The sequence below is a fragment of the Eulemur rufifrons genome, chromosome 29 (genome assembly GCF_041146395.1).
Source record: "Eulemur rufifrons isolate Redbay chromosome 29, OSU_ERuf_1, whole genome shotgun sequence".
Lineage (NCBI taxonomy): Eukaryota > Metazoa > Chordata > Mammalia > Primates > Lemuridae > Eulemur > Eulemur rufifrons.
The window spans coordinates 94,811,193-94,836,957 of NC_091011.1; the positions used below are offsets into that span (position 1 = coordinate 94,811,193).

Consider the following 25,765-nt stretch of genomic DNA (forward strand, 5'->3'; position numbering starts at 1 on the left):
CATCCACCCACCCATCCATCTACCCATCCACCCACCCATCCACCCATCCATCCACCCACCCATCCACCCATCCATCCACCCACCCATCCATCCATCCATCCATCCACCCACCCACCCATCCATCCATCCATCTGTCCACCCACCCACCTACCCATCTATCCATCCATCCACCCATCCATCCATCCATCCATCCATCCACACTTCCTTCCATCCATCCATCCACCCACCCATCCACCCATCCATCCACCCACCCATCCATCCATCCGTCTATCCACCCACCCACCTACCCATCTACCCATCCATCCATCCACCCATCCATCCATCCATCCACACTTCCTTCCATCCATCCATCCACCCACCCATCCATCCATCCATCCACCCACCCATCCACCCATCCATCTATCCACCCACCCATCCATCCATCAAAAGTAGATCAAAGTGATCAAAGCCTAGTTTTCCAATCAGGAGAAGAGAAGTCAAGTGTTAACCAATTGCAGGGAGGGAGACCCCAGGGAGTATGCATTCAGGAAGAGGGTACCCAAGGGAATGAACTGCCCTTCTAGATGCACTGACTTCTGGACACTCCAAGGGGCTTTGACAATCAGAGAGGCTGTGTGAGAGCCTGTGCAGACCAAAGGCCCTGTGCTCTCGCCCACATGCGGTGGAAGGAAGCCTGCTCTGGGCCTGGCTGCAGGAGGCAGGGGGAGGAAGGGGAGCCGAGGGCCTCCAGTCAGCACGCTGTGTGTGCTCTTGGCCTGGGCTGAAGGGACTCAGGGTGTCGTCCAGCCCATAATCACTTATGTGGCTCCTCTTCCCACCCCATGGGCAGCGAGCCCTGTGCCCTTTGCGGTGCCCACCACAGCCCTGCCGGGGTTGCCGGCCTCCAGGGCCCTCTGCTCTCGGAGCCAGCTGAGCTGTGGCAGTGGCGAGTGCCTGCCCGCTGAGCGGCACTGCGACCTGCGGCCCGACTGCCAGGACGGCTCAGATGAGGACGGCTGTGGTAAGTGCTGGGAGTGGGGGCAGCCGTGAGGGCCCCACTCCTGCGTGAACCCCACCGAGCCCTGGCCCGCCTGTCCCCCTGCAGTGGACTGTGTGCTGGCGGCCTGGTCTGGCTGGAGCAGCTGCAGCCGCAGCTGTGGCCTGGGCCTTGCCTTCCAGCGCCGAGAGCTTCTGCGGCCTCCCCTCCCTGGGGGCAGCTGCCCCCGCGACCGGCAGCGCAGCCAGTCCTGCTTCGTGCAGGCCTGTCCAGGTAAGCCTGCAGCCTGGCCTCCCCAGGAGAGCCCCTGCACCCACAGGGAAGGGGGGCCACTCCCCACCCCCACTACCTGCTCAGGTGCCTTCAGATGGGAAACCTGGGGTGGGGCGGCTCCCATCCCAGACCCTTGCCAGGGAAGTGTCCTGCTTTCCTTTGGGGACCCCAGCGTCCAGCTTTTGTCTCTGGGACTCTCGGGGGACAGTGCCTTCCTGAGCTCTCAGCCTTGACCCCCCAAAGGGCTCATCAGGAACCCTGCTCCCCGGCCTGCCCCTCCTTTCCTGCCCGAGTCTCAGGTTCCTCATGAGCAAATGTGTGACAGTCACTCCTGCTTCTGGAGGCGCCATGAGGATGAAGGGAGAGGCCTGTGGGGGTGTTTGGAGCCCGACCGCCTATGCCACTTGCCCCTGGGCTCCGTGCCAAAGGCCTTGCTGCCCTTTTGCTCTGTGAATCCGAGGGAGTGGTCCCCCACCCGTCTCTGTGCGTTCCACAGGGGGCGCCCCACACCGGTAGTCTCCCCAGCCCCACCTCTGGTTCCCACCGTGGCTTTGGTGGTCCTACTTCTCCTGCTGCCCCAGAGGCACCCGCTCCAGGGTTCCCGCTGTCCCAGCCCCTACCCTGGCCGAGAGGGGCAGACGCCCGGCTCCCCCCGGCCCTGCTCTCTGTAACACAGCCTGTGTCTCATGGGCTCCTCCCTGTGGACCTGCGTTCTTCCCTCCCCCACAGTGGCTGGGGCGTGGGCCACGTGGGAGGCCTGGGGACCCTGCAGCGTCTCCTGTGGGGGTGGCCATCAGAGTCGCCGGAGGAGATGTGTGGACCCTCCGCCCAAGAACGGTGGTACCCCCTGCCCTGGGGCCTCCCAAGAGAGGGCACCCTGCGGCTTGCAGCCCTGCACAGGTGGCACAGGTAGGGGGAGCCGGGCTGGGGGCACCCCGGGAGGGAGTCCATGGGTATGGGGTGGTTGGGGCAGGTCTCGGCCTCCCGGTGCCCACACCCACTGGTGCCCACCTCCCACCAGACTGCGGGCTGGGCCTTGTGCACGTGAGTGCCGATCTGTGCCAGAAGGGGCTGGTGCCCCCGTGCCCACCCTCCTGCTTGGATCCCGAGGCCCACGGAAGCTGCAGCGGACGCTGCGTGGAGGGTGAGCAGAGCCACACGTGGGGGAGCATGGGCACCCCCAGGCCACCAGTCCCCACCCTCCAGCTGCCCTCCCTGCCGCCTGCCTTGGGGCTGAGTGCTCTCCCTCCAACCCCCCACTCCGCCCCAGGCTGCCGCTGTCCCCCGGGGCGGCTCCTCCATGACACTCGCTGCCTGCCCCTCTCCGAGTGTCCCTGCCTCGTGGGCGAAGAGCTGAAGCAGCCGGGGGTGTCCTTCCTCCTGGACAACTGCAGCCGATGGTGAGGGCAGCTGCACCGGGGAGGGCGCCGGGCCTGGGCCCCCCACCCTGGTCCTGATGGGCTGCTCGGCCTCTCCCGGCCCCGCAGCATGTGTGAGAAGGGGGTGCTGCTGTGTGAACCAGGAGGCTGCCCCCTGCCCTGCGGCTGGTCAGCCTGGTCCTCCTGGGCTCCCTGTGACCGCTCCTGTGGCTCTGGAGTGAGGGCCAGGTTCAGGTGTGTGAGGCGGAAGGAAGTGGGAGAAGGAGGGTGGAAAGCAGGCGGGAGGCTCAGGACCAGGCCAGCCCCGGGGGGAGGGCGGTGGAGGGAGAACAGGGGACAAAGAGGGCAGAGTGAAGGGCAGGGAGAGAGGAGAGCAGGTGCCCAGGGCTGCTCTCTCCCCAGGTCTCCCTCCAACCCTCCGGCAGCTTCTGGGGGTGCCCCATGTGAAGGCGACAGGCAGGAGGTGCAGGCCTGCTACACGGAGTGTGGGACAGGTACAGCCAGGGCCTCACCTTCCTCCTCCCAATTCCATGTCCTGGGATGTGACCCGAGAGGCAGCCCTTGAACTGGCCCTGGCCAGCGGGGCTTGAGGGGGACAGGCAGAGGCTCCCACCCGGATGTTCCAGGCCCACGAGCAGGCTGGCCTGGATGGCGCCGGCGTCTGCAAAGCCAGGCGAGGGAAGTGAGGCTGGCTGGGCTGGGGGAGGTGGGCAGGAGCACGCAGAGGCCAGATGAAAGGGCCAGACTGTTCCCTCTTTGCACGGACTGGGTGCCCCTCAGACAGTGCTGGTGCCAGCAGAGGGGCCTGCAGAGCAGGGAGAGCCTCACGGGTGTGCAGGGAGAGCTGGGCCGGGCTGAGGAGGTCGTCCAGGAGGTCGTCCAGGGGGTCTGGGCCAGGCTCTAGCAGCAGGAGGGAAGGAGGAGCTGGTGGAGAGTGGCTGGTAGGACAGTGACAGGTGTCCACAGGGACTCCACAAGGACTCTGAGGTTTCCAGCACGGAAGGATCAGGAAGAGTTGGTCCCGGGAGATAGGAGATGGGTGGTGTCCTGTGGAGGTGCCAGCCAGGCCCAGGACAGAGGTGTGGGGTGTGGCTGGGCCCAGGCTCAGTGGGAGGCTCCGCTCCTGGCTCCCGAGCGTGAGAAGTGGGCTGGAGAGTGGGGGCCCCAGGGAGCTGCGGGGCAGAAGCAGCACCCTGAGCCCAGAGCAGCACTCCCTGTCCTCATGAGTCCCTCCCTGCCCACTGTCCCCCAGTTTCCCAGACCTGACCCAGCCTTCCAACCCCACCCAGCCCTGCCAGGGACCCTGTGCAATTGGCCTGTCCCGTTTCCCCCCCAGAGGCGCTGGGCTGGACGCCCTGGACGTCCTGGTCCTCCTGCTCCCAGAGCTGCCTTGCCCCTGGTGGGGGCCCTGGCTGGCGCAGGCGCTCCCGGCTCTGCCCCAGCCCCGGAGACACATCCTGCCCAGGAGAGGGCACCCAGGAGGAGCCCTGCAGCCCCCCTGTGTGCCCAGGTATGTCCCAGGCACAGGGGTGGGATGAGGATTATAGGAAGACCCTTTGAGCCGGTTCTAAACACCTGGGGGGGGTGAGGGTGGGAGCACACCTGGCCGTTGTGCTTAAGCCTCTTCCCACCCCTGCCATCACCCGCGGAAGCCGGCACACAGTTAACTTAGTGGGCTGCCTGATGCAGTGTTTGGGACACCCTCGAGGGGTGGACGTTGGTGGGAGCTGGAGGCTGCAGTTAAGACCCTGCAGGCTCCTCAGCCCCAACCCTCCCACACTCCATCCTGGGCCCACATCTTTGCCTGTGTCTGTGACCCTGGGCTCGGCTCTTCCCGACAGAGCCCAGCGTCTGGGGTCTGTGGACTGCCTGGTCCCCCTGCTCGGCCCCCTGTGACGGAGGCATCCAGACCCGTGGGCGCAGCTGCTCTGGCTCGGCTCCCGGGGACCCCGCCTGCCAGGGGCCCCACGGTCAGACCAGAGACTGCAACACACAGCCTTGCACAGGTGCCAGGTCCCACCCGTTCGCCAGCCGGCCTCCTGCCCAGCTCCTGGGGGGTGGGCCTCTTCCCCACCCTCACCTTCACATATCACTGCCCCCTGACCCCAGGACAGGCGATGCCTTGAGCTAAGGGAGACTTGGGGGGATTTCCTGTGTCTCCTCTGCTGTCAGCCTCTCCTGCCTGCTAGGGACCAGGCACGGAGGCTCAGGCTCGTAGCTCTTCCCTTTGCTGGGGCAAGCCCCCCTCCCGGGAGAACAGGCTCCTCCGAGGAAGTCAGGCTGGTCTTCCCTCAGCCAGAGCCCACTCTCAGCCAGAACTGCGGGGAGCAGAGCCAGCCCTTAGAAGCCCCAGCCGCCTTCCTCACTCTCCCCTGTCCTTTGAGCCCTTTGCCATCCCAGACGACTGGAGTCTTCTTGTTCTGTTCTCAAGAACATTTGCACTAAAGTGGAGCAAAGCCCTTTACTGGTGACATTCCAGACACTGGAGTCAGCCTGAGAGGGTGGGCGGGCAGAAGGGGGCTTCCTCGGGCTCCGTCCTGCCTGACAGGCTGCTGCCCAGTCACCCGCATGCATGTTCCTTTCCACCCCTCCCTTCCCTCCTGCCCCTGTCGAGACCTGCTCCGTCTTCCCCTCCAGCCCAGTGCCCAGGGAACATGGTGTTCCGCTCAGCAGATCAGTGTCGCCAGGAGGGGGGTCCGTGCCCTCGGCTGTGCCTGGCACAGGACCCTGGGGTGGAGTGCACAGGCTTCTGCGTCCCTGGCTGCGCCTGCCCGCCTGGCCTCTTCCTGCACAACGCCAGCTGCCTGCCCCGCAACCAGTGCCCCTGCCAGCTGCACGGGCAGCTCTACGCGCCAGGAGCAGTGGCTCTCCTGGACTCCTGCAACAACTGGTAGGCCACAGCCTGGGGGCTGGGGGCAGGGAGGGGCCGGGGGGCTCCAGAGGTGGGCAGGCATGGGCTCGCTCTCTCTCTCTTTCTCACACACACACCCCGGGGAGTCGTCATGGCCCGATTCCCCAGGCATATCAGAGCAGCCATGGGTGCCAGGCATGGGCCCTGGGAATAAGCTAATGAGGTCCTGCCTGGCCCTGCTGCGTCTGGCGGGGATGCTCTTCCCTGTTTGACTTATGGGGAGACTAGGTCTCAGATCGATGCAGCAACTTGATGGAACTAGAGATTGGAGAGGGGCTTCTCGTCCTTCCCAGCTTCCTCTGTTCCTCTTTCCTGAGCATACCTCCCTGCCTGGGATCCACCTGCTTTCTGCTCAGAAACCTTGAAGCACCCGGTACCCAAAGCTGACACCATGATCTGCCAGCAGAGGGCGCACTAACCCACTTCCCTCTTTTCTTTTTCATTTCCTCTCATTTTCTTCTGAAAAGGTGGCTACTGAGGAAGCCAGGGGACAAAGGGACAGCACAGTGCCTGGGGCATCGGGGAGCTCACTGGGGGTGGCATGGGGGCCCTGAGTGAGGATCCTGGTCACACCACGAACTTCCCACGGGACATGGGCAACTCGCTTCACTTCCCAGACCCTCGGGTTTCTCTTACGTGGAGGCCGTGGTGGTCCCGGGGCTTCCCCAGGGCAGGCACACAGTGCTCCCAGGACGGGGGCTGACTGTGGCCGTGACGGGCCGGGCCTCACGGGCTTCTCTCTGCAGCACCTGTATCTCTGGCGAGATGGTGTGCACCTCGGAACTCTGCCCAGGTACCCGCGCGTGGGGCCCAGGCCAGGCAGTGGTGGGCCCTCAGGGACCGCAGGGGACTGGGGACCCTCCAGAGATAAATTCTTGGGAGTGTTGGTGCCCAGGGAAGTTAGGGTGCTGGATGCCTGCTTTCACACATTCTGCCCTCCCCCACCCACGCACCGTGCCAGTGGCCTGTGGCTGGAGTCCCTGGACCCCCTGGAGTCTCTGCAGCCGCAGCTGCAACGTGGGCATTCGGAGGCGCTTCCGGGCAGGCACTGCGCCCCCAGCTGCCTTTGGGGGTGCTGAGTGCCAGGGCCCCAACATGGAGGCTGAATTCTGCAGCCTGCAGCCATGTCGAGGTAAGAGCTGGGATGAGGTCCTGAGACCTCCTTGAAGAACCTTCTAGAGAGAAGCCAAGAATATTCCCATCACCAGGACCCTCTGAGAGGTGCAAGAGACTTCTCTAAGAGATGCCACTAAGAAATGGTCTCCAGAGACCCCTGAGAGTCCATTCCCTAAGAGACCCTCCTTAGAGTGGCCCCAAAGCCTCCCCAGAGGCCAGCCCAATTCCGGGCTGAATCCTGGAGCCTCCAGTCACCCGCATGCGTGTTCCCTTCCACCCTTCCCTTCCCTTCCCACCCAAGGTGTGAGGTCCCCTGAGATGGGTTATGATGCTGCAGGTGAGGTGGTCAGAAGGCCCCAGGGTGCCTGGGTGGGAGGAGGAGGAGGTGAGCTGGGCATGGGAAACAGGCCCTGCAGTGACCGGTGCCGCCCCCAGGTCCCAGTGGGGAGTGGGGCCCCTGGTCTCCGTGCTCTGTGCCCTGTGGCGGTGGCTACAGGAACCGCACCCGAGGCAGGGGTCTGCACAGCCCCATGGAGTTCTCCACCTGTGGCCTGCAGCCCTGTGCAGGTGAGGGCTGCCCCGTGGACCCGCCCATTCTCATCCCCATGAACCCGTGGCACTGTCAACCCCGTCCCTGCCACCCCAGCACAGCCCTGTCCCTCAGCCCTCGTGCAGCCCCCACAGCAGCCCTGGCCATGCCCAGAGCGGATGCCTCTCCCAGGTTGGGAGCTCAGGGGAGAGCTGAGAGGGCTGTCAATTTCTGTGTCCCTAGGGCCAGTGCCTGGCGTGTGTCCCAGGGGCAAGCTGTGGCTGGACTGTGCCCAGGGCCCTGCCTCCTGTGCAGAGCTCAGCGCCCCAAGAGGGACTAACCAGACCTGCCACCCTGGCTGCTACTGCCCACCTGGGATGCTCTTGCTGGTGCGTCTGCCTGGCCACCGCTGGGACCTCCTTGGGGCCTAGGGACCCTACGGTGGCAGGGAAGGGACAGGTGGGACCTGGGCAGAGGCAGGGAGACCCTGCAGAGCTGAGGAAAGGGCACTGCACTCAGGGGTCATGGCCCAGCTCCAGCAGGAAGAGCAGGTGGCCCTGGGCAAGCCTCAGTCATCTCTCCCTGGACTTCCGTTTTCTCCTTCGTAAAATGGCGATCGGTCTAGAAGGTCCTATGAGTCATCCTTGCTCAAGGGTTCTGTCCTCTGTGTTATCACTGGTTATTTACTGAGCACCTACTGTATGCTCAGTTTTAGGCTGGGCTACACTGGGGCGAAAAGCAATCTCTCCCCTCCAGAAGCACCCAGTCTGGGAGCCAGCCCCAGAGCCCCCGGATAAGGACAGCACCACCAAAGGGCAGGAAGTGGGCTCTGCACGTGTGAAGTGGGCCGCGCCAGTCCTGAGGGCTTCCTGTGGTCCTGACTTGACCATCAGAGACTGGAGAGTGTGGAGAGCAGGGAGGTGGCTGGGACGTGCCGGCTGCCTGGTGGAGTTTGAACAAAGGGTCACAGAGCCGCTGCGAAGCCATGAGCCATGGTTAAGGGACAGGTTCTAGCTGGATCTGTGTCCAAATCAGGCTCTTCCCAGTAGTAGCTCTGTGAGCTTTGACTGAGTAGTCTCATGCCTCAGTTTCTTCCTTTGTAAAATTGGGGTAAATTTGTGCTAGTCACAGGAGTCAGCAAGATGGTGCAGGTACAGCGCTCCCCAGGGCTGCCCATAAACTTCACTACCTTTGACCTTGAATCATGTGCCACAAGATGGTTGTTTCTTTTAAATTTGGATAACTTCTGTCCACACTTCCAATGCACAGTGTCTTTGTTATTTTGTCGGTGAAAAATGTGGGCTTTTTCTACTGTTGTTGTACGAATTGAATTCTACGTTTCCTATGTTCGTAGCTGATTTCACGGGCATTTGACAGTTAAGTCTCATGTCCTGCAATTAGAGATGGTATTTTTCTCCCATAAGTTGGAAGGTCCATGCCCCCACAGCCCCCGAGGCTAGTGGTCTGCGTTTGCCTGCCCAGAGGGAGCGGGGGGAGCTGTGTGTTTATAGGAAGGTGGGTGGTGTTTGAGGGGAGCCCCAGTTGAGGAATTGGGTGCTGGCTCTGACTGGGGAGGGGGCAGGCCAGGCCAGGCCCACCTGGAAGCCAGAAGGTGATGGAGGGTTTTATTCCAGAACAACGTGTGTGTGCCCGCCCAGGACTGCCCCTGTGCCCACGGGGGGCGTCTCCATGCCCCGGGCAGCGCTGTGCTCCGTCCATGTGAGAACTGGTGAGACACCACCCCCACCCCGCAATGGCCCTGGGACCTCTGAGGACCCGGCCATCCAGCCGTCCCTCCTCAGCAGCAGGGACGGTGGCTCCAGTCGGCCACAGAGAGGCGCGCCCCACCCCGAGGCTGCACCTGTGGACCCTCCGCCCACCTGTGGCAGTTTCCTGTGCCTGCTGCCACAGAGCACCACACACGGGGTGGCGGGGGAGCTTGAACCACAGGCGAGGGGCTCACAGTTCTGGAGGCGGGAAGCCCAGGATCAGGGTGTTGGCAGGGCCGGCTCCTTCCGGGCCGTGAGGGAGGCTCTGCCCAGGCCTCTCCCTTCTGGTGGTTTGCCGGAGACCTTCGGCCCTCCTTGGCTTGTATGTAGATGGTGTCCTCTGTCTGTCCATGTCGTCTTCCCGCTGTGCACGTGGCGCGCACATTTCCTCTTCCACGCACACGCGTTCCCCTGGATTAGGGCCCATCCCAGCAAGCTCGCTTTAACTGCATCACCTCTGTGAAGATCCTGTCCCCAAATAAAGTCCCATGCACAGGTGCCGGGGCCAGGGCTTGAACATACGGATCTGGGGGGCACAGTGAAGCCCCCAGACTCCCTGACCCTCCACTGCCCCTCCCAGCTCCTGCGTCTCTGGGCTCATCACCAACTGCAGCTCCTCTCCGTGTGAGGAAGGTGAGAGGGTCCCCACTCCTGACTCGCACGGTGCTCCCCGTCGGTGGCAGCAGGGCCTGGGCTGAGGCTGGGGGAGGATGGCCGGGGGCGGGCAGGGGCCTGTGCTTCCTGGGGCATCACATCTGCTCAGCCTCTCCAGCCGGGGCTTGCTCCCTGCACGCCCCCATGCATCCCCCACAGGTCAGCCCACGTGGTCACCCTGGACCCCCTGGAGCGAATGCTCTGCCTCCTGTGGCCCTGCCCGACGCCACCGGCACCGCTTCTGTGCCAGGCCGCCCAGCACAGCGCCATCCAGCATGGCTCCTCGGCCCCCGCCAGCCACACCCGTGCCTCCCTGCCCAGGCCCCGAGGCCGAGGAGGAGCCGTGCCTCCTGCCAGAATGTGACCGTGAGTGCCTGCCGCCAGCCCCTCCCTTGGAGCCCAGGGTGGCACCCACTGTCCCACCTTGCCCTGTGTATGCCGCCGCCTTGCACCAGCTGCCCCAGGCCTGGCCATGCCCCTCCCCACTCATTCCTCTGCTGTCCCCCCAGGAGCTGGGGGCTGGGGTCCGTGGGGGCCCTGGTCCCGCTGTAGCCGGAGCTGTGGGGGAGGCCTGAGGAGCCGGAGCAGAGCCTGTGACCAGCCCCCACCCCAAGGCCTGGGGGATTACTGCGAGGGGCCTCGCGCCCAGGGGGAGGCCTGCGAGGCGCTGCCGTGCCCAGGTACTGCCATGGATGGCGGGGGTCTGGGAGCGGAGGAGGAGACGCTGGAGGGAGCGTCGCAGGGAGCCGGACCCGGGTAGGCACCCACACAGCTCCCGGCCCTTCCTGTTCCCCCAGTGACCAACTGCACCGCCATTGAAGGGGCCAAGTACAGCCCCTGTGGCCCTCCCTGTCCTCGCTCTTGTGATGACCTAGTGGTGAGTCCCACCTGACCTCTGACCCGAGGATCACTTTGCGGAAGGGCAGGGTGTGGCTTTGGGCTCATGCCTCTTTTGCCCAGCACTGGAGGGGACATGTGGGGGTCCTGGGCTTTGGCTCACAGCGCACACCAGGCCGGCCCCCTTGGCCCAGAGAGAACCAGCCCCACCCGGTGGCCGTTGTCTTCAAAACATCAAACATTCCTCAAATTAAAACTGTTATTACAAAAATAGCATAGACACGTAGGAAGGGGGAAATCATCCCATATATCCTCTGAAACTCCACGAGCACCTGGGTGTGCAGACCTCGCCTCTGTGTGCGTGCTCACTGAGCGCCCCAGGCTCACGGACAGACAGGGCCCGGTCCCCATGGAGCCTGGTCCCAGGGTGAGGGAGACTGATGCACCGCAAAGAACAGACCACGTGACAAGAGCTGCGAAGCATAAACTGGTGCTTTGAGGCCTAGGTGGGAGCTGTCAAACGGAGGTCCCAAGGCTCCCAGCCTCAGAGAAGGAGGAGGAGGGGGAGGAGGAGGGGGAGGAGGGGGAGGAGGAGGGGGAGGAGGGGGAGGAGGGGGAGGAGGAGGGGGAGGAGGGGGAGAAGGAGTGGCCGAGAAAGTCACTACAGGCAGTGCCGGCTCCCAACCGCCCCAGGGCTCCCAGCCCCCTCCCAAACCGCCCCCCTGGCCCAGCCGGCTCCAGGGACATTTGCAGGTCGCTGGTCTGGTCACCCACTGAACCTCGACCCTGAGGATTGGGGCTTCACATTTGGGGAACACCCGGTCCCAGATCCGCTCCCCAGCAGAGCTGAAGAGACCCTCTTTACAGGCTGCTCCTCAGGAGGGGGCCGGCTCAGAGTCCCCATGGAAACTCAGAGGCTGGCCCCTTCCCTGCCTGCCCTTCCTAAAGCCTCAGGGCGTACAGTGTCACTCACCAAGCCTCTCCTTTCTCCTCCTCTGTCCCCCTCCTCCTCGTCCCCAGCCTCCTTGTTGGGTCACCTTCCCTCCAGAGTGGTCTGTGACTCCCCAAGACACCCAGTCCCACCCCTCAGGCTCTTTTTCTGCTGACTGGAGCCCTACTTTGCTGTCCCCCCCAGCACTGTGTGTGGCGCTGCCAGCCCGGCTGCTACTGCCCGCCGGGCCAGGTGCTGAGTGCCGACGGGGCTGTCTGTGTGCAGCCGGGTCACTGCAGCTGCCTGGACCTGCTGACCGGACAGAGGCACCATCCGGGTGCTCAGCTAGCCAGGCCCGACGGCTGCAACCACTGGTGAGGGGGCGCGCATGGCAGGAGGGGTGCCAGCTGGAGTAGTCCCACCTCGCCTCTGTGCTCCTGAGCTCTCCGGAGTCTCAGTGGATGGTCACATTAGCCCCCCGCAGTCCCCAAGAGGGTGCAGGGCAGGTACTGTGACCCGTCTGATAGGCAGGAGACCAGTCAGCCGACTGGGTGTGTCTGCTGGAGGTGGGCGAGTGCTGGGGGTGGGGGCAGGACGGGCAGCAGATGTGGCATTTGCTCCCTGTCTGGCCATGCAGTCGGTGGCAGGGTGCCTGCGATCCCTCCCCAGCAGAATGCACCAGCAGTGACACCCAAGAAGCCCAGTTCAGTGGGACAGGGAGCCCGCTCTGGAGGGGCTGGAGAGCAGGGAGAGGGGCACAGACCCTAAATCTTGGAAGGAACTAAGGGGTGTAGGGGTGAGGGGAGGGGAAAGGCAGCCAGGAGGGTGCAGGGGGTGGGGCACGGGCCAGACTGAGCTGCTGCCTCTTCCGCCCTCCCCGTGTCCACTTCCCTTGCCTAGCACCTGCCTGGAGGGGAGGCTGAACTGCACGGAACTGCCTTGCCCAGGTACGCACCCAGCTTGGGGGGAGGAGAGAAGTGGCCCCGGTCACAGAGGGGGCCTGGCCCCGGGGGAGGGCTGGGCTGCACCCAGTGCCTGCTGCTCTCCTTGCAGTGCCCGGCACCTGGTGCCCATGGTCGGAGTGGACCGCGTGCTCCCAGCCCTGCAGGGGCCAGACGAGGACCCGATCCAGGGCCTGCGCCTGCCCCGCTCCTCAGCATGGGGCTGCCCGGTGCCCCGGGGAGGCCGGGGAGGCAGGGGCCCAGCGTGAGAAGGAGGCCTGCCCCAGCCCCACCACCTGCCCAGGTGTGATGCCCCCACGAGACCTGTGCCCCCACAAAGGCCCCCAACCTCTGCTCCAACCCCAATAACCTGGGGCCTCCTGGGCCTCCTAAAGTGGATGCATCTCTCCCTGGCACAGTGGACGGAGCCTGGAGCCCCTGGGGACCGTGGTCTCCCTGCGACGCATGCCTGGGGCAGTCACAACGCAGCCGGGAGTGCAGTCAGCCCCCCACCCCTGAGGGAGGGAGGCCTTGCCCTGGGGCCCACACACAGAGTCGCCCTTGTCGGGACAATTCCACACGATGCACAGGTGAGGGCTTTGGAGAGGACCGGGAGGGCCCTTCTGAGTCTAGGGAGATGCCGACTTCGACCTCTGACCCTCCCAACACACACACACACACACACACACACACACACCACTCTCTTCAAAGGACAGTGCTCCTGTCTCTCACCCATGGACCTGGGCAAGGTGGCAGGTCTGAGCAGGGGGTGGCTGAGGCAGGTGGGCTGGTCACCTGAGTGCCCTCAGGGTGGCCCCTTAACACCTACCGTCTCTCCTTCCCTCCTGCATAGACTGTGGGGGTGGCCAGAGCCTCCTCCCCTGTGGGCAGCCCTGTCCCCGCTCCTGCCAGGACCTGTCCCCCGGGAGTGTGTGCCAGCCAGGCCCGACTGGCTGCCAGCCCAGCTGTGGGTGTCCCCCCGGCCAGCTCTCCCAGGATGGGCTCTGTGTGCCCCCGGCCCGCTGCCGCTGCCAGTATCAGCCTGGAGCCAGGGGTCAGTGCCTGCCTCACCCCACCCACCCACCAGCCCCCAGCATGGCAGCCCACCCTGCCCGGCCCGGCGCCACTGCCCATGGGGGCCAACCTAGGCTGCAGGATGGGAAGGGGCAGCTGCCTCTCCAGCTCTCCAGGCCTTAGTGTCTGTTCCTGTGTGCCCCGTCGTCCCCCAGCATCCCCTGGAGTCCCCCCGAGTCCCAGGGCTGGTCCAGGCTGGAGCTTCCACCTCCCTTAGGAGGACATGGGGTGGAAGCTGATAGGGAGGGCAGTAGAGGGGTAGGAGGAGGGGCCGATGGGGCTTGCTGAGCTGTCTGGAGTCCTCACCCCAACTCCTGTACCCCTCAGGGATCCCCGAGAACCAGAGCCGGTTGGCAGGGTCTGGACTCAGCTCCTGGGAGAGCCTGGAACCAGGAGAGGTGGTGACTGGGCCGTGTGACAACTGGTAAACCAAGAGGGGGTGGGTTTTGGAGCCCGGTGGCACGGGGGTGGGCTGGGCCCTGCCTCTGAAGCCCTGTTCCTTGTCCCCAGCACCTGTGTGGCAGGTATGCTGCAATGCCAGGAGGTGCCCAGCTGTCCCGGCCCTGGGATGTGGGGCAACTGGGGCCCCTGGGAGGACTGCAGCGTTTCGTGTGGGGGAGGGGAGCAGCTGCGCCCAAGGCGCTGTGCGCGGCCCCCCTGCCCGGGGCCTGCCCGCCAGAGCCGCGTGTGCAACACCCAGGTCTGCAGAGGTGAGCCCCAGCCAGCCTGGGCCCCCAGCACTCCCGCTGGCCTTTCATTCCCGCCCCAGCCTCGACCCTGGTTCACAGGTGCCTGCTGGGCTCCCCCTCCCCGCCCCTGCCCCGTCCCTCCCCACCCCTGCCCCGTCCCTCCCCAGCCAGTGATGGGTAAGGGGCAGCGGAAGCAGCCAGGTGTGGGGGGCCTGTGGGAGCCAGGGCAGGGGCCGGGCACTGCCCCGGGGCACGGAAAAGGTGGGCTGGGAGGTGGGCAGCGAGGGTGTGGGGGGAGCTGGGCACCGACACGGCTGTTGCCTCAGAGGCAGGCTGCCCGGCCGGCCGCCTGTACCGTGAGTGCCAGCCTGGCGAGGGCTGCCCCTTCTCCTGCGCCCACGTCACACGGCAGGTGGACTGCTTCTCCGATGGCTGCGAGGAGGGCTGCCACTGCCCTGAGGGCACCTTCCAGCACCGTCTGGCCTGTGTCCAGGTCAGAACCCAGCCAGCCAGGAGCCTGGAGCCCTGTCCACCCCTCACCTGTCACCCTGTTACCTCTGTGGACCCTGTGGCCTCTGGACTGGTCACCCCTCCCTCCCATGACCCTAGACAGCACATGGGCTCAAGAGGCTGTCAGGGCCTCTGCTGCCAGCGCCAGAGTCCCCAGGGGGGAGGAGGGCGACGCAGCCTCCCAGGGTCCGTGACTCCCAGGGAATGGGGACCACCCGCCACCTGTGGACATTGCCTGGGCCTCTGCTCTCCTCTGGGACATCTTGGCTCCGAGCTGCCCGCAGGGGCTCTGACGCTGCCCCAACCGAGTGTTGCCATGTGTCCTGGCTCTCCTGGCAGCGGGTTCCTGCCAGGCCCCCATGGCTCCCCTCCCCAGCCTCACCTCCCTCGTCCTCCACCACAGGGACTTGGGTTTTCACTGTCCCTCTTTTCCCTGTCGCACCCCTGTGGGAAAGCACCCCTCACCTTCGCTTTACCTGGCCCAGACTCCTCCGTCTCCCACTGTGGGTCCGGACGACAGGCAGGTGCCAATTCTGCTCTGCTGAGCCCGACGGGCGCATAGGGATTCCTTTCCTAGTCCCAAAGCTGGCATCCCAGTGGCCTCCCCCAGCCAGAGCTCCAGAATGCCATGGCCAGAGGCATGGCAGAGCAGCCACCTGGTCCCACCTCCTCCACTTAGAGATGACAGTGAGCCCCAGAGAGGGGAAGGGACACACCAAGGTCCTGCAGACAGTTAGCGGCAGAGGTAGTCCCAAACTCAGACGTCTAGATTCCTGGTTGAGGCTCCTTCCACCTCCTGCCAAGTCGTGTCCTATGGGGCCTCTGACACCTGCTTGTGTCCTGCTAAGCGCTCCGTGCAGGGAAGGGGGCTGGCCATCTTGGGGCAAGCCTGTGGCCCACGCACCTCTCGTGGTGCATCCAGCTGAACAGCCCCATTGCTCCCAGAAATGCTTTCCTGGGGCCAGAGCCCTCCTCCAGGTCCCCACCCCGTCCTCCCCCACCCATCCCCAAGGCTCCCTGTGCCAGTGCGCTGTCTTCCCTGCCCCTCCCACCCAGGAGTGCCCCTGCGTGCTGACAGCCTCGCTGCTGCGGGAGCTGGGAGCCGCCGTCGGCAACCCTGGGGCGCAGCACCCCTTTCTGGCAGACGGGGGTCAGCCCCTTGGGCCTGGAGATGAGCTGGGCTCAGGCCAGACACTTCGTACAGACTGCAGCAACTGGTGAGGGGGACAAGGGTGGCGGCTGGGCTGGGAAGGGTGGGGGAGACTTTTGGTTGAGGGAAAGGACAGCAGGCAGGGTTGGGGGCTGCCCTGGTCTGCCCCTGCCCCCCACCTGGCCTGGGCCAACCCCGGCTCCACCTCCTCACCCTTCGGGACCAAGACCCTTGCCCACACCGTTGGCCCAGTCCATCCTGCCTGCGCCTCACCTGATGCCCTCTCCCCAGCTCCTGTGTGCACGGGAAGCTGTCCTGCTCTCTGGAGGACTGCTCCAGGGCCCACGGCGGTTTCGGTCCCTGGGGCCTCTGGGGCCCGTGCTCTCGCTCCTGTGGCGGGCTGGGCACCCGCACCCGCAGCCGCCAGTGTGTGTTCCCCATGTCCACTCCCGGTGGCCAGGGCTGCCATGGGCCCCGCCAGGACCTCGAGTACTGCCCCAGCCCAGACTGCCCTGGTAAGGACAGCAGGAGGGCGTCGGCTGGCCCTTTGTCTTTTCCTGTCTGTCCTTCTCTGTTGCTGTCTCTGGATCTTTCTTCTTCTCACCTCCTAGCTCTAGACTTCTCTTCTGTTCAGGTACATTCAGCCAACATTTCTGGAGCTCTTGCCAAATGCACCATACTGGGTGCTTGGGGGGGGTGAGGCCCCTGACCTTGGGATCCAGGGACTCAGACAATCCATTTCAGCATATGGTGAGCCATGTAGGAAAGCACATGTGCTGTGGAAAATCAAGGAGGGAGAGAATTCTCCTAGAGGGACAGTCTAGGAGGACATCCTGGAGGAGGCAGTATCTGAGGAGTGTCAAGGGATGGGGATTTGTCAAGACTGGAAGAGAAAGAGTGCCAGGTAGCAGGAATGGCTTGGGCAAAGGCCCGGCCCCTGCGAGGAAGTGTGTGCGTGGGGGCTGGAGTGTCCACAGGAGCTCCAGCTGAGGGAAGGCTGGGCCAGACAGGAGTGCCAGCCACAAGCCTGGGCATGGTCCTGGGGCACCAAGGGCTTGGAAACGTTTCTGAGCAGGGTTTTCTTTGGCGCAGGGGCTGAAGGGTCCACCGTGGAGCCAGTGACAGGCCTTCCAGGTAGCCCCAGAACCCCTGCACCTCTCCACCCGCCTCCCTCGGGGAAGAGCAAGCCCAGGGCCTCCTCCCGCAACCCTGCTTCCTACGGAGGCCGAGCCCAGGGCTGACTCATCAGCAGGTGCCCCTTCCTCACCCCACAGGCGGCTGGGGCCCCTGGTCCCCGTGGTCCCCCTGCTCCCGAAGCTGCACAGACCCTGCTCTCCCTGCTTGGCGCAGCCGCACCCGCCTCTGCCTGGCCAACTGCACCGCGGGGACCTCCTTGCAGGAGCGCCCCTGCAACCTGCCCTTGTGCACAGGTGCACCTTCCTGCCTCAACCTCTAACCTCAGCTGCCAGCCTCAAACGACTCCTTCTGACCCCACACCGGTGTCCAATCCCAGCCCCAACATCTGATACCCCTCAAGCAATTCCTGATTTCTGACGCTGACGTCTGGTCTCAAGTCCGCGGCTGGTTCCAGGCACTGGGCTTTCTTTGCCAACCCAGCAGCGGGGGGAGCCCCGCCAGCTTCCCACAAATCCCTCGCGTGCGCGTGTGTGTGTGTGTGTGTGTGCGCGCACACGCGTGTGCTGAGTGCTCTCACAGGTCCTCCCCAAATCCCCTGGCAGCTCTGTGCATCTGGGATTACTGTCCCCATGAGAAACAGGGGACACTGAGGCCTAGATGCCAAAGTCACACAACAGTATCACGTGCAGAGTGCGGGCCTCTGGGTGAGGTCACAGCTGGCCGGGTAGAGAGGTCGCACTTGAGCTGGAGCAGGTGGAGAGGCTGGGCAGGTCCCACGCGGCTCGGGCGGGTGAGAGAGAATCCTCTTTGTCTGCAGGGGTGCCCCTGTGCCCCGGCCCTGGCTGTGGGGCCGGGAACTGTTCCTGGACCTCCTGGGCCCCGTGGGAACCTTGCTCCCGCAGCTGCGGGGTGGGCCAGCAGCGCCGCCTGCGGGCGTACCGCCCCCCTGGGCCTGGCGGGCACTGGTGCCCCGACATCCTTACTGCCTACCAGGAGCGCCGCTTCTGCAACCTGCGTGCCTGCCCAGGTGAGGTGGGCTGGGGAGGACCAGGGCGTGCCCCAGGCCTTTCCCTGGCCCTGCCCCATGGGAGGTCCCTGGCATCAGTGCCCCCTCCCAGGCACCCGCCTGCCAGATCATGTCACTTCCATCTCTTGCCCTGGACCCTGGCCCAGGCTCGTGGGACCTGTGGGGACCACCCTGCCTGAGCCAACACCTCATGGAGCCATTTTCTGTCCCACACAGTGCCTGGGGGCTGGTCGCGCTGGAGCCCCTGGTCCTGGTGTGACAGGAGCTGTGGAGGGGGCCGGTCCCTGAGGAGCCGCAGATGCTCGAGCCCCCCACCCAAGAACGGGGGTGCCCCCTGTGTTGGGGAGAGGCACCACGTCCGGCTCTGCAATCCCACGCCCTGTGGTATGACAATGGTGACAGCCACATTTCATCCCTCCTGGGCTGCAAAGCTCTCTCCACCCGCCCCTAACTTTGTCCCCACAAAGCCATGTGATAGAGAGGGAGACAGGCTGCTACCTCCTTGGCCAGTTGAGAAAACTGGCCCCGTAGATGTAGATGGCTGGGCCTGGTGTTGGGCAAGGACTCCCTGTGTGTGCCATCTGTGCCAAGGCCCAGGCGCCCACCGCCTGCCCACCCCACCCCGGGGGGAGCTCCTCTCAGCTTCCCCACCCTGCAGTTCCTGAAGAGCCACCGGCCATGTCAAGATTTTCAGGGGACTTGACAGCGTCAGTCAGGCACGTACCTGGTGCTGTGGGTTCCGGACTGGGCCAGGCAGGCCATAGCGAGCCCTGCGCCCCAGTCCCCATCTCCCCTAAACCTCAGCATCTTCATAATTGGTCCTCCTGAGCTCACCAACCCCAGGGGCCCAGGTTACCCCACCCACCCCGGACACGCCCCACCCGAGGGGCTCTGGGGGAGATTGTTGGCTTTTGAGAAGCACGGATTCAGTCCCGCTCGGCACTGACTGGGTGCCAGGCTAGGTGCTGAGAAGTCGCAGGTAGGAGAGAGGAGCTCACTGCTTAGTATGGCGCAATCCCAGGGTCTCACCAATGTAACGGGTCCCCCACAGGGCGCAGGGAGGGTTTTTGAACCCTGGGGCTCAGGGCCCTCCTGACTCTGGCCTCCCCATCCGCTCAGAGGCAGGCTGCCCAGCAGGCATGGAGGTGGTCGCCTGTGCCAACCGCTGTCCCCGCCGCTGCTCAGACCTCCAGGAGGGAATCGTGTGTCAGGACCAGGCCTGCCAGCAGGGCTGCCGCTGCTCCGAGGGTAGGTGCCGCCTGGCCCTCAGGCACGTCAGCACAGCTCAGTGGGAAGGCGGCTGGGGCCCACACGTGCCAGTGCCATCCCTCGAGGGCCGTCTCCCCACAGGATCCCTGGAGCAGGACGGTGGCTGCGTGCCGATTGGGCACTGCGAGTGCACAGATGCCCAGGGTCGCAGCTGGGCCCCAGGGAGCCAGCACCAGGACGCCTGCAACAACTGCTCGTGCCAGGCCGGGCAGCTCTCCTGCACGGCTGTGCCCTGCCCACCTCCTGCCCACTGCGCCTGGAGCCGCTGGTCAGCTTGGAGTCCCTGCAGCCACTCGTGTGGTCCCGGAGGGCAGCAGAGCCGCTTCCGGTATGGGGCTGGGCGAGGCTAGATAGCCCCTCTGCCTGGCTCGGCCTCCCTCTGGCTTAGAGTGCCTGGGTCCTGCCCTCACCAGTCACTTTGCATCGCCCTGTGCCCCGACCCAGCTCTGTCCCTGGTTACCCCGGCCTTTCCTTAGAAAGGCCCTCCATGCCCACCCTGGGGTTTGCCGGTGGGGTGTCTCACCCGGAGGCAGGGGAGTGAGGGAGGCCTTCTCTCACCTCTTCTGCTCCGGCCCCGCCCAGGTCCTCCACGTCAGGCTCGTGGGCCCCGGAGTGCCGGGAGGAGCAGTCCCAGAGCCGGCCCTGCCCTCAGCCCCCGTGCCCGCCCCTGTGCCTGCAGGGTGCTCGCCCCCATGCCCTGGGGGACAGCTGGCTGCAGGGCAAATGCGGGCAGTGGTAAGTGCAGGCCGGGGAGGGTGGCCGGGACCATCCTGCTAGAGAGCAAGGTCCTGAGTCCGGGCTCCCCCCAGCTCCTGCACCCCGGAGGGCGTGATCTGCGAGGACACCGTGGAGTGCACAGGTCTGGGAGTCATAGCAGGTCGCCTCCAACCCTCTTAGCCATGTGCCTTGCCTGCTATCTGCTCTGTCCCATGTTCCCCCCTCTCCCCCCAGCCCACTGTCAGCCTCTGGGCCATGAAGGACCCCCCAGCCCTCTGGCCTTTGCTCCCTCTGCCTCCTCTAGCCTCACCTCTGCCCTCCCACAGTGCCTGGGGCCTGGACGCTCTGGTCCCCCTGGTCCAACTGCCCTGTCTCCTGTGGAGGTGGAAACCGGGTCCGCACCCGGGCCTGTGTGGCCCCGACCCCTGGCTATGTGGCCCCAGCCTGCCCGGGCCCCGACACCCAGACCCAGCGCTGTGGGGAGCAGCCTTGCCGGCGGCTGCTGGAGGCCTGCTCCTGGGGCCCATGGGGGCCCTGCTCCCGCAGCTGCGGCCCGGGCCTGGCCTCCCGCCCTGGGTCCTGCCCCTGCCTGCTGGCCGAGGCAGACCCCACCTGCAACGGCACCTTTCTCCACCTGGATACCCGGGCCTGCTACCCAGGGCCCTGCCTGGGTGAGTGTGCACAGGAAGTGAAGCCCCTTCCCCTGTTTTGCTATGTTGGGAAATTCAAGGAATAATATATATTTTCCCAGCTCCCAGGAGATCCCCCCAAAATGTTCCTATATCTCTTAACCTGTGCCCCCTTTAGCATTTTGCTGTTTCCTTTCCTCGTCCATTTCTTCCTTTGGAGCCCTTGGTGGGTGGGAGGGAATCCAGCCAGCTGGGCCTTGCTGGGTCCCTCGCGCCCATCTGCTGTGCAGGGTCTTGGCAGGGCTGGGCTGAGCGAGGAGGGCAGGCAGTGGGGAGGCCCCAGCTGATGCGCCCCTCCTGTCCCTAGAGGAGTGTGTGTGGAGCAGCTGGAGCAGCTGGACGCGCTGCTCCTGCCAGGTGCCGGTGCAGCAGCGCTACCGACACCAGGGCCCAGTGCCCGGCGGGGCCGGGGCAGGCGCCCCCTGCACACGGCTGGACGGCCACTTCCGGCCTTGCCTCACCGGGAACTGCTCTGGTGAGGCGCCAGGAGCATGAAGCCAGGGTGCTGAGCAGGGCGGCAGCTGCCAAGGGTCCCCTGGGACTCCCTGCTCCTCTCACAGCCAATGTAGTGCCCCCGGGACCTCAGAGCAGTTGCCTGCACCTGCACTGAGCTCTGCCCTGGCCCCCAGCCCCTCCCCTGACCCCCAGCCCCTCCCCTGGCCCCCAGCCCCTCCCCTGGCCCTCAGCCCCTGCCCTGGCCCCCAGCCCCTGCCCTGACCCCCAGCCCCTGCCCTGGCCCCCAGCCCCTGCCCTGGCCCCCAGCCCCTCCCCTGACCCCCAGCCCCTGCCCTGGCCCCCAGCCCCTTCCCTGGCCCCCAGCCCCTCCCCTGACCCCCAGCTACTCTCTAGTCACACCTGCCCCCTTCCCTCCGCCATGATTTTCCCACTGCAGCTGCCGGCCCACCTGTGGCTTTGGCCCTTTAGCTGCCCTCTTGGACGTGTGTCCTGTCCACCTCCTGGTGCAGCCACTCCCCTCTCTGCCCCTCTGTCTCCCAGCTGCCAGTCTCTGGAACAGTGCCAGGCCCCTCACTCCCACAGCCCCCTCCTCCAGGCAGCTTCCTGGCTTTCCAAGGCCCAACACATCCTGATCCTTCCCTGGCGGCACCCACAGGGGCTGAGTGGGTGCCAGGTGGAAGGCACCCGTCTGTCCTGACATGCGGCAGGGGGGCAGTCCTGTATTCTCTCCCTAAGGGGCCTCGATGAGACCATGTAGTATGTGCTCTGGGCCTCAGGTGGGGCATGTCTCTGGGCCATTCCCCCACCTGCCTGCCTTCCCCCCTAGAGGACAGCTGCACGCCTCCCTTTGAGTTCCAGGCCTGTGGCTCCCCCTGCGCCAGGCTCTGTGCCACACACCTGAGCCGTGAGCTCTGCCAGGACCTGCTGCCCTGCCAGCCCGGCTGCTACTGCCCTGAGGTGAGGGCTGGGGACTGGGGTGACTCCCAAGAGGAAGGGTCCACTGTCCACACTCCCACTCCCCCTGCCCTGCACGATGCCATGGTGACGCCACCCCGTCACCTTGGGGTTCAGTGCCTCTTCCCAGCCCAAGTTCATTTGCCCATCCATCCACTCAGCACTGTGCACACATACCAGCTACAGGCTGGCAGGGGCTGGGCGTTGGGCGACAGAGTGATCACCTACTGCCTGCCTGCCTCTCCGTCCACGCAGGGGCTGCTGGAGCAGGGTGGGGGCTGCATTCCCCCAGAGCAGTGTAACTGCTGGCACACCTCGGGAGAGGGAGCCAGGGTGACCCTGGGCCCCGGGGACCGCCTGCGGCTGGGCTGTAAGGAGTGGTGAGTGCTGGGAAACGGGAGACAGAGGCTGGGCCAGGGAATGGGGCAGGGTCCCCAGGGCCCAGCTCGGCCTCTGGGCAGAGGGCCCCAAGATGCCAGACCTTGTAGCCCCCTCATCTGCCCCAAATGGGCCCAGAGCTCAGGTTGCCCCCATACAACCCCCCAAGCCCTGGGCTGGGTCCTCCCTCCCAAAGCCCACCGTGACTGTCCCCTCCACAGTGAATGCTGGCATGGGGAGCTGCAGTGCACCAGCCAGGGCTGTCAAGGTAACCCTGACCTGGGGAGACAGTGGTCCCCACGTGCCTGGACTGGGGGGTTTCTGGGACTCAAAACTTTCAGTGCTAAGCCCAGGACAGTCCCAAGCAAACCAAGATGGCGGGTCACCCTTCTCTGCCCCCTCACCGCCCGCAGCCCTTCCTGTTTCTGATCCTTCCTGGTCATGACCCTGAGCCCCTCCTGCCTGTCCACTGGGCCTCTGGGTTGGGGGTCACTGGGAAGGACACCTACATGCTGTCCTTTTAGGTCTTCTGCCTCTGAGCGGCTGGTCCGAGTGGTCGCCCTGCGGGCCCTGCCTGCCCCCCAGCGCCCTGGCCCCTGCCTCCAGGACTGCCCTAGAGGGACGCTGGCCCTGGGGCCCAGCCAGCCTCTCCCCCACCTCGGCGCCCCTGCTGGCTTCAGAGCAGCACCGCCACCGCCTCTGCCTGGACCCTGAGACAGGGAGGCCCTGGGCCGGGGACCCCCAACTCTGCACTGCGCCCCTCAGCCAGCAACGCCTCTGCCCGGACCCTGCAGCCTGCCCTGGTAATGGGAAGGGACAGAGCCCACAGGACGGCAGGGGCTGCAGTATGGGGGGGATGCTGCAGGGTTCATTGCACTTGCCAGCCCCTGCTTGCCTGGGGGCCCATGGGATTTGAAGCTGGGGAGGGGTCCAAGCAGCTAGAAAATAGAAGGGCAGCCTGAGTGTTTGCAGGGCAGAGCCCAAGGCTTGCGGTGGAGGCAGGAGGTGGGGCCTCGGTACTGACTCTATTTTATCTCCCCAGACGCATGCCAGTGGAGTCCTTGGGGGCCCTGGAGCCCCTGCCAGGTTCCCTGCAGTGGGGGGTACCGGCTGCGCTGGAGAGAGGCAGGGGGCCCCCCTGGAGGAGGCTGCCGGGGGCCGTGGGCTCAGACCGAGAGCTGCAACATGGGGTCCTGCCCAGGTAACTCCCATCCCTGCATCCAGAGGGGACTGGGACTGGAACATCTGGAGATGGCACCTGAGGGGGGCTGTGGCCTCTGTCCCAGGGGTGTACAGTGGAAGGAAGGGGCTGTCCTGGAGGCCCAAGAGTGTCCCCAATGCAGACTCCTCCTTCTGGTCCCCAGGGGAGAGCTGCGAGGCCCGAGACACTGTGCCCGCCCTTGAGTGTGCCAACCAGTGCCCTCGCAGCTGTGCCGACCTCTGGGACCGTGTTCAGTGTCTGCAGGGACCCTGCCGCCCAGGTAGCCAGCTGTCCCCACTGCCTGGCTTGGGAGTTCTGGGGAAGCCCCCTGCTCCCAGAGAGTGTGATTTCAGGCAGGGGTGGGGGGAAGGGAGGTTCAGACTGCTGGGTCACGCACCATAGGGCAGGAGAGTGGCTCCCTGGGTCATGTTCATTAACCAGCTCCGAGTCCTGTATAGAGTGCAGCTAAGTCAAGACTGCTGTGTCCAGGAGGGTGCTCTCAGGTGGCCATAAGGGTCACTAAGGGCTGGGGCAGGGGACACACACTTCCTGTGCAGGGCAGTGGGAGACAGAATGGAGACCAGGCCTTGGACTTGATCTGGTTGCCAGAGATCCATCATGTGATCCTTGCCCAAGCGCCGAACTTATTTGTCCTCCCTACCCCCACCCAGGGTGCCGCTGTCCCCCTGGCCAGCTGGTGCAGGATGGGCGCTGTGTGCCCATCTCCTCTTGCCGCTGTGGCCTCCCCAGTGCCAATGCCTCGTGGGAGCTGGCCCCCGCACAGGTGGTGCTGCTGGACTGCAAAAGCTGGTATGGCCGCCAGTGGTGGCCCAGCAGGGTGGAGCTTCGGGAGGAGGTGGGGGTAGGTCAGGGTCTGTGGCATCGCTGGGGAGTGACGGCTCTGTTCACCCTGCCTCGGGGCTGGAGCCCTTTCTGCATATCCCTGTCCACAGCACCTGTGTCAATGGGTCCCTGGTGTGCCCACACCGAGAGTGTCCAGTCCTTGGACCTTGGTCAGCGTGGAGCAGTTGCTCAGCTACCTGTGGTGGGGGCACCATGAAGCGACATCGGAGCTGCAAGGGAGGTCCTGGCGGGGCGCCATGCCAGGCCCAGGACGCAGAGCAGCAGCAGGAGTGTAACCTGCAGCCCTGCCCTGGTGAGCACCTTGGGTGGTGGGTGCCTGCCTTCCCTCCTGTCCCAGGCAGGTGGAGGAGGAGGTGGGGGGAGGAGGCAGACCCGAGGCAGCCCCTTTCCCTGGGACTGAAGATGCCAGGTCCCTTCCCCCTCACGATCTGTGTGCTGTCCACAGAGTGCCCCCCTGGCCAGGTGCTCAGCGCCTGTCCCACCTTGTGTCCGCGCCTCTGCTTGCATCTGCAGCCTGGCACCGTCTGTGCACAGGAACCCTGCCAGCCTGGCTGCGGCTGCCCTGAAGGGCAGGTGGGTACAGGGAGCAGGCTGGTGGGGAGGGAAGAGACGGTAGTCCAAGTGTCACTGAACCTGCCCCATCTCAGCTGCTGCACAATGGCACATGCGTGCCCCCCGCTGCCTGCCCCTGCACCCAGCACTCTCTGCCCTGGGCCCTGACCCTGAGCCTGGGAGAGCTGGCCGGAGAACTGCCCCCAGGGACAGTGCTCACCTGGAACTGCACCCGCTGGTGAGGGCGGTGAGGGCCTGCAGGGTGGGGCGTGGGCATGGAGGAGGAGGATGGAGGAGAGGGCTGCTGAGAGGTGGGGTTGGGGGGCCTGGGAGGCAGCTGAGCAGCGCTTCTGTCTTCCCAGTGTCTGCCAAAGTGGAGCCTTCAACTGCTCCCTCCAGGACTGTCAGGGTGAGATGTGGCCGTCCATGCCCTGCTGCCCTCCACTTCCGAGGAGGGGAGGAAGGCCCTGTGCACACCCTGGGCAAAGCTGCCTCCTTCAGGAAGCCCCTTCCCTGTCTGTCCACACTGACCTCTCCGTAATCTGAGACCCGACCCCCCTGCCCAGGCCTCCCTGGGGACTCCGCACTGTCCCCTGCTCATGGGGGCATCCATCAAATGTGCTGAGTGCTCCCTGAGCCAGGGCTGCGAGTGATGCCCAGAAGTGAAAGGTTCTTTCCCTGCCGAGGAGGAAACTGAGGTCCAGAGGGGTGAGCGGGAGCGAGGAGCCGGCCTGGCAGTCCCCAGGCTGGTGCTCTGCTGCCTCCGTCTGATCAGGGCCAAG

General features: G+C 65.3%; 1 protein-coding gene across 1 annotated transcript in view; it reads left to right on the forward strand.

The window, feature by feature from the left end:
- The window catches only part of LOC138377192 (SCO-spondin-like), a 51,593-nt gene that overhangs the window by 23,049 nt on the left and 2,779 nt on the right, over window positions 1-25,765 (forward strand). The window contains 50 exon segments of the mRNA XM_069461956.1: window positions 830-1,000; window positions 1,085-1,249; window positions 1,979-2,158; window positions 2,271-2,393; window positions 2,520-2,649; window positions 2,737-2,862; window positions 3,031-3,122; window positions 3,965-4,138; window positions 4,470-4,634; window positions 5,266-5,518; window positions 6,286-6,332; window positions 6,501-6,671; window positions 7,091-7,222; window positions 7,428-7,573; window positions 8,819-8,913; window positions 9,534-9,586; window positions 9,767-9,973; window positions 10,117-10,287; window positions 10,405-10,484; window positions 11,580-11,749; window positions 12,276-12,322; window positions 12,429-12,620; window positions 12,736-12,906; window positions 13,170-13,370; window positions 13,718-13,814; window positions 13,901-14,100; window positions 14,406-14,572; window positions 15,646-15,806; window positions 16,031-16,254; window positions 16,832-16,873; window positions 17,014-17,169; window positions 17,694-17,903; window positions 18,120-18,287; window positions 19,023-19,151; window positions 19,254-19,500; window positions 19,755-19,907; window positions 19,982-20,031; window positions 20,216-20,560; window positions 20,886-21,053; window positions 21,861-21,991; window positions 22,244-22,368; window positions 22,588-22,634; window positions 22,891-23,169; window positions 23,409-23,567; window positions 23,731-23,847; window positions 24,239-24,377; window positions 24,521-24,723; window positions 24,877-25,004; window positions 25,079-25,221; window positions 25,346-25,392. Of these exon segments, the coding sequence (XP_069318057.1) occupies window positions 830-1,000; window positions 1,085-1,249; window positions 1,979-2,158; window positions 2,271-2,393; window positions 2,520-2,649; window positions 2,737-2,862; window positions 3,031-3,122; window positions 3,965-4,138; window positions 4,470-4,634; window positions 5,266-5,518; window positions 6,286-6,332; window positions 6,501-6,671; window positions 7,091-7,222; window positions 7,428-7,573; window positions 8,819-8,913; window positions 9,534-9,586; window positions 9,767-9,973; window positions 10,117-10,287; window positions 10,405-10,484; window positions 11,580-11,749; window positions 12,276-12,322; window positions 12,429-12,620; window positions 12,736-12,906; window positions 13,170-13,370; window positions 13,718-13,814; window positions 13,901-14,100; window positions 14,406-14,572; window positions 15,646-15,806; window positions 16,031-16,254; window positions 16,832-16,873; window positions 17,014-17,169; window positions 17,694-17,903; window positions 18,120-18,287; window positions 19,023-19,151; window positions 19,254-19,500; window positions 19,755-19,907; window positions 19,982-20,031; window positions 20,216-20,560; window positions 20,886-21,053; window positions 21,861-21,991; window positions 22,244-22,368; window positions 22,588-22,634; window positions 22,891-23,169; window positions 23,409-23,567; window positions 23,731-23,847; window positions 24,239-24,377; window positions 24,521-24,723; window positions 24,877-25,004; window positions 25,079-25,221; window positions 25,346-25,392 (7,497 nt within the window).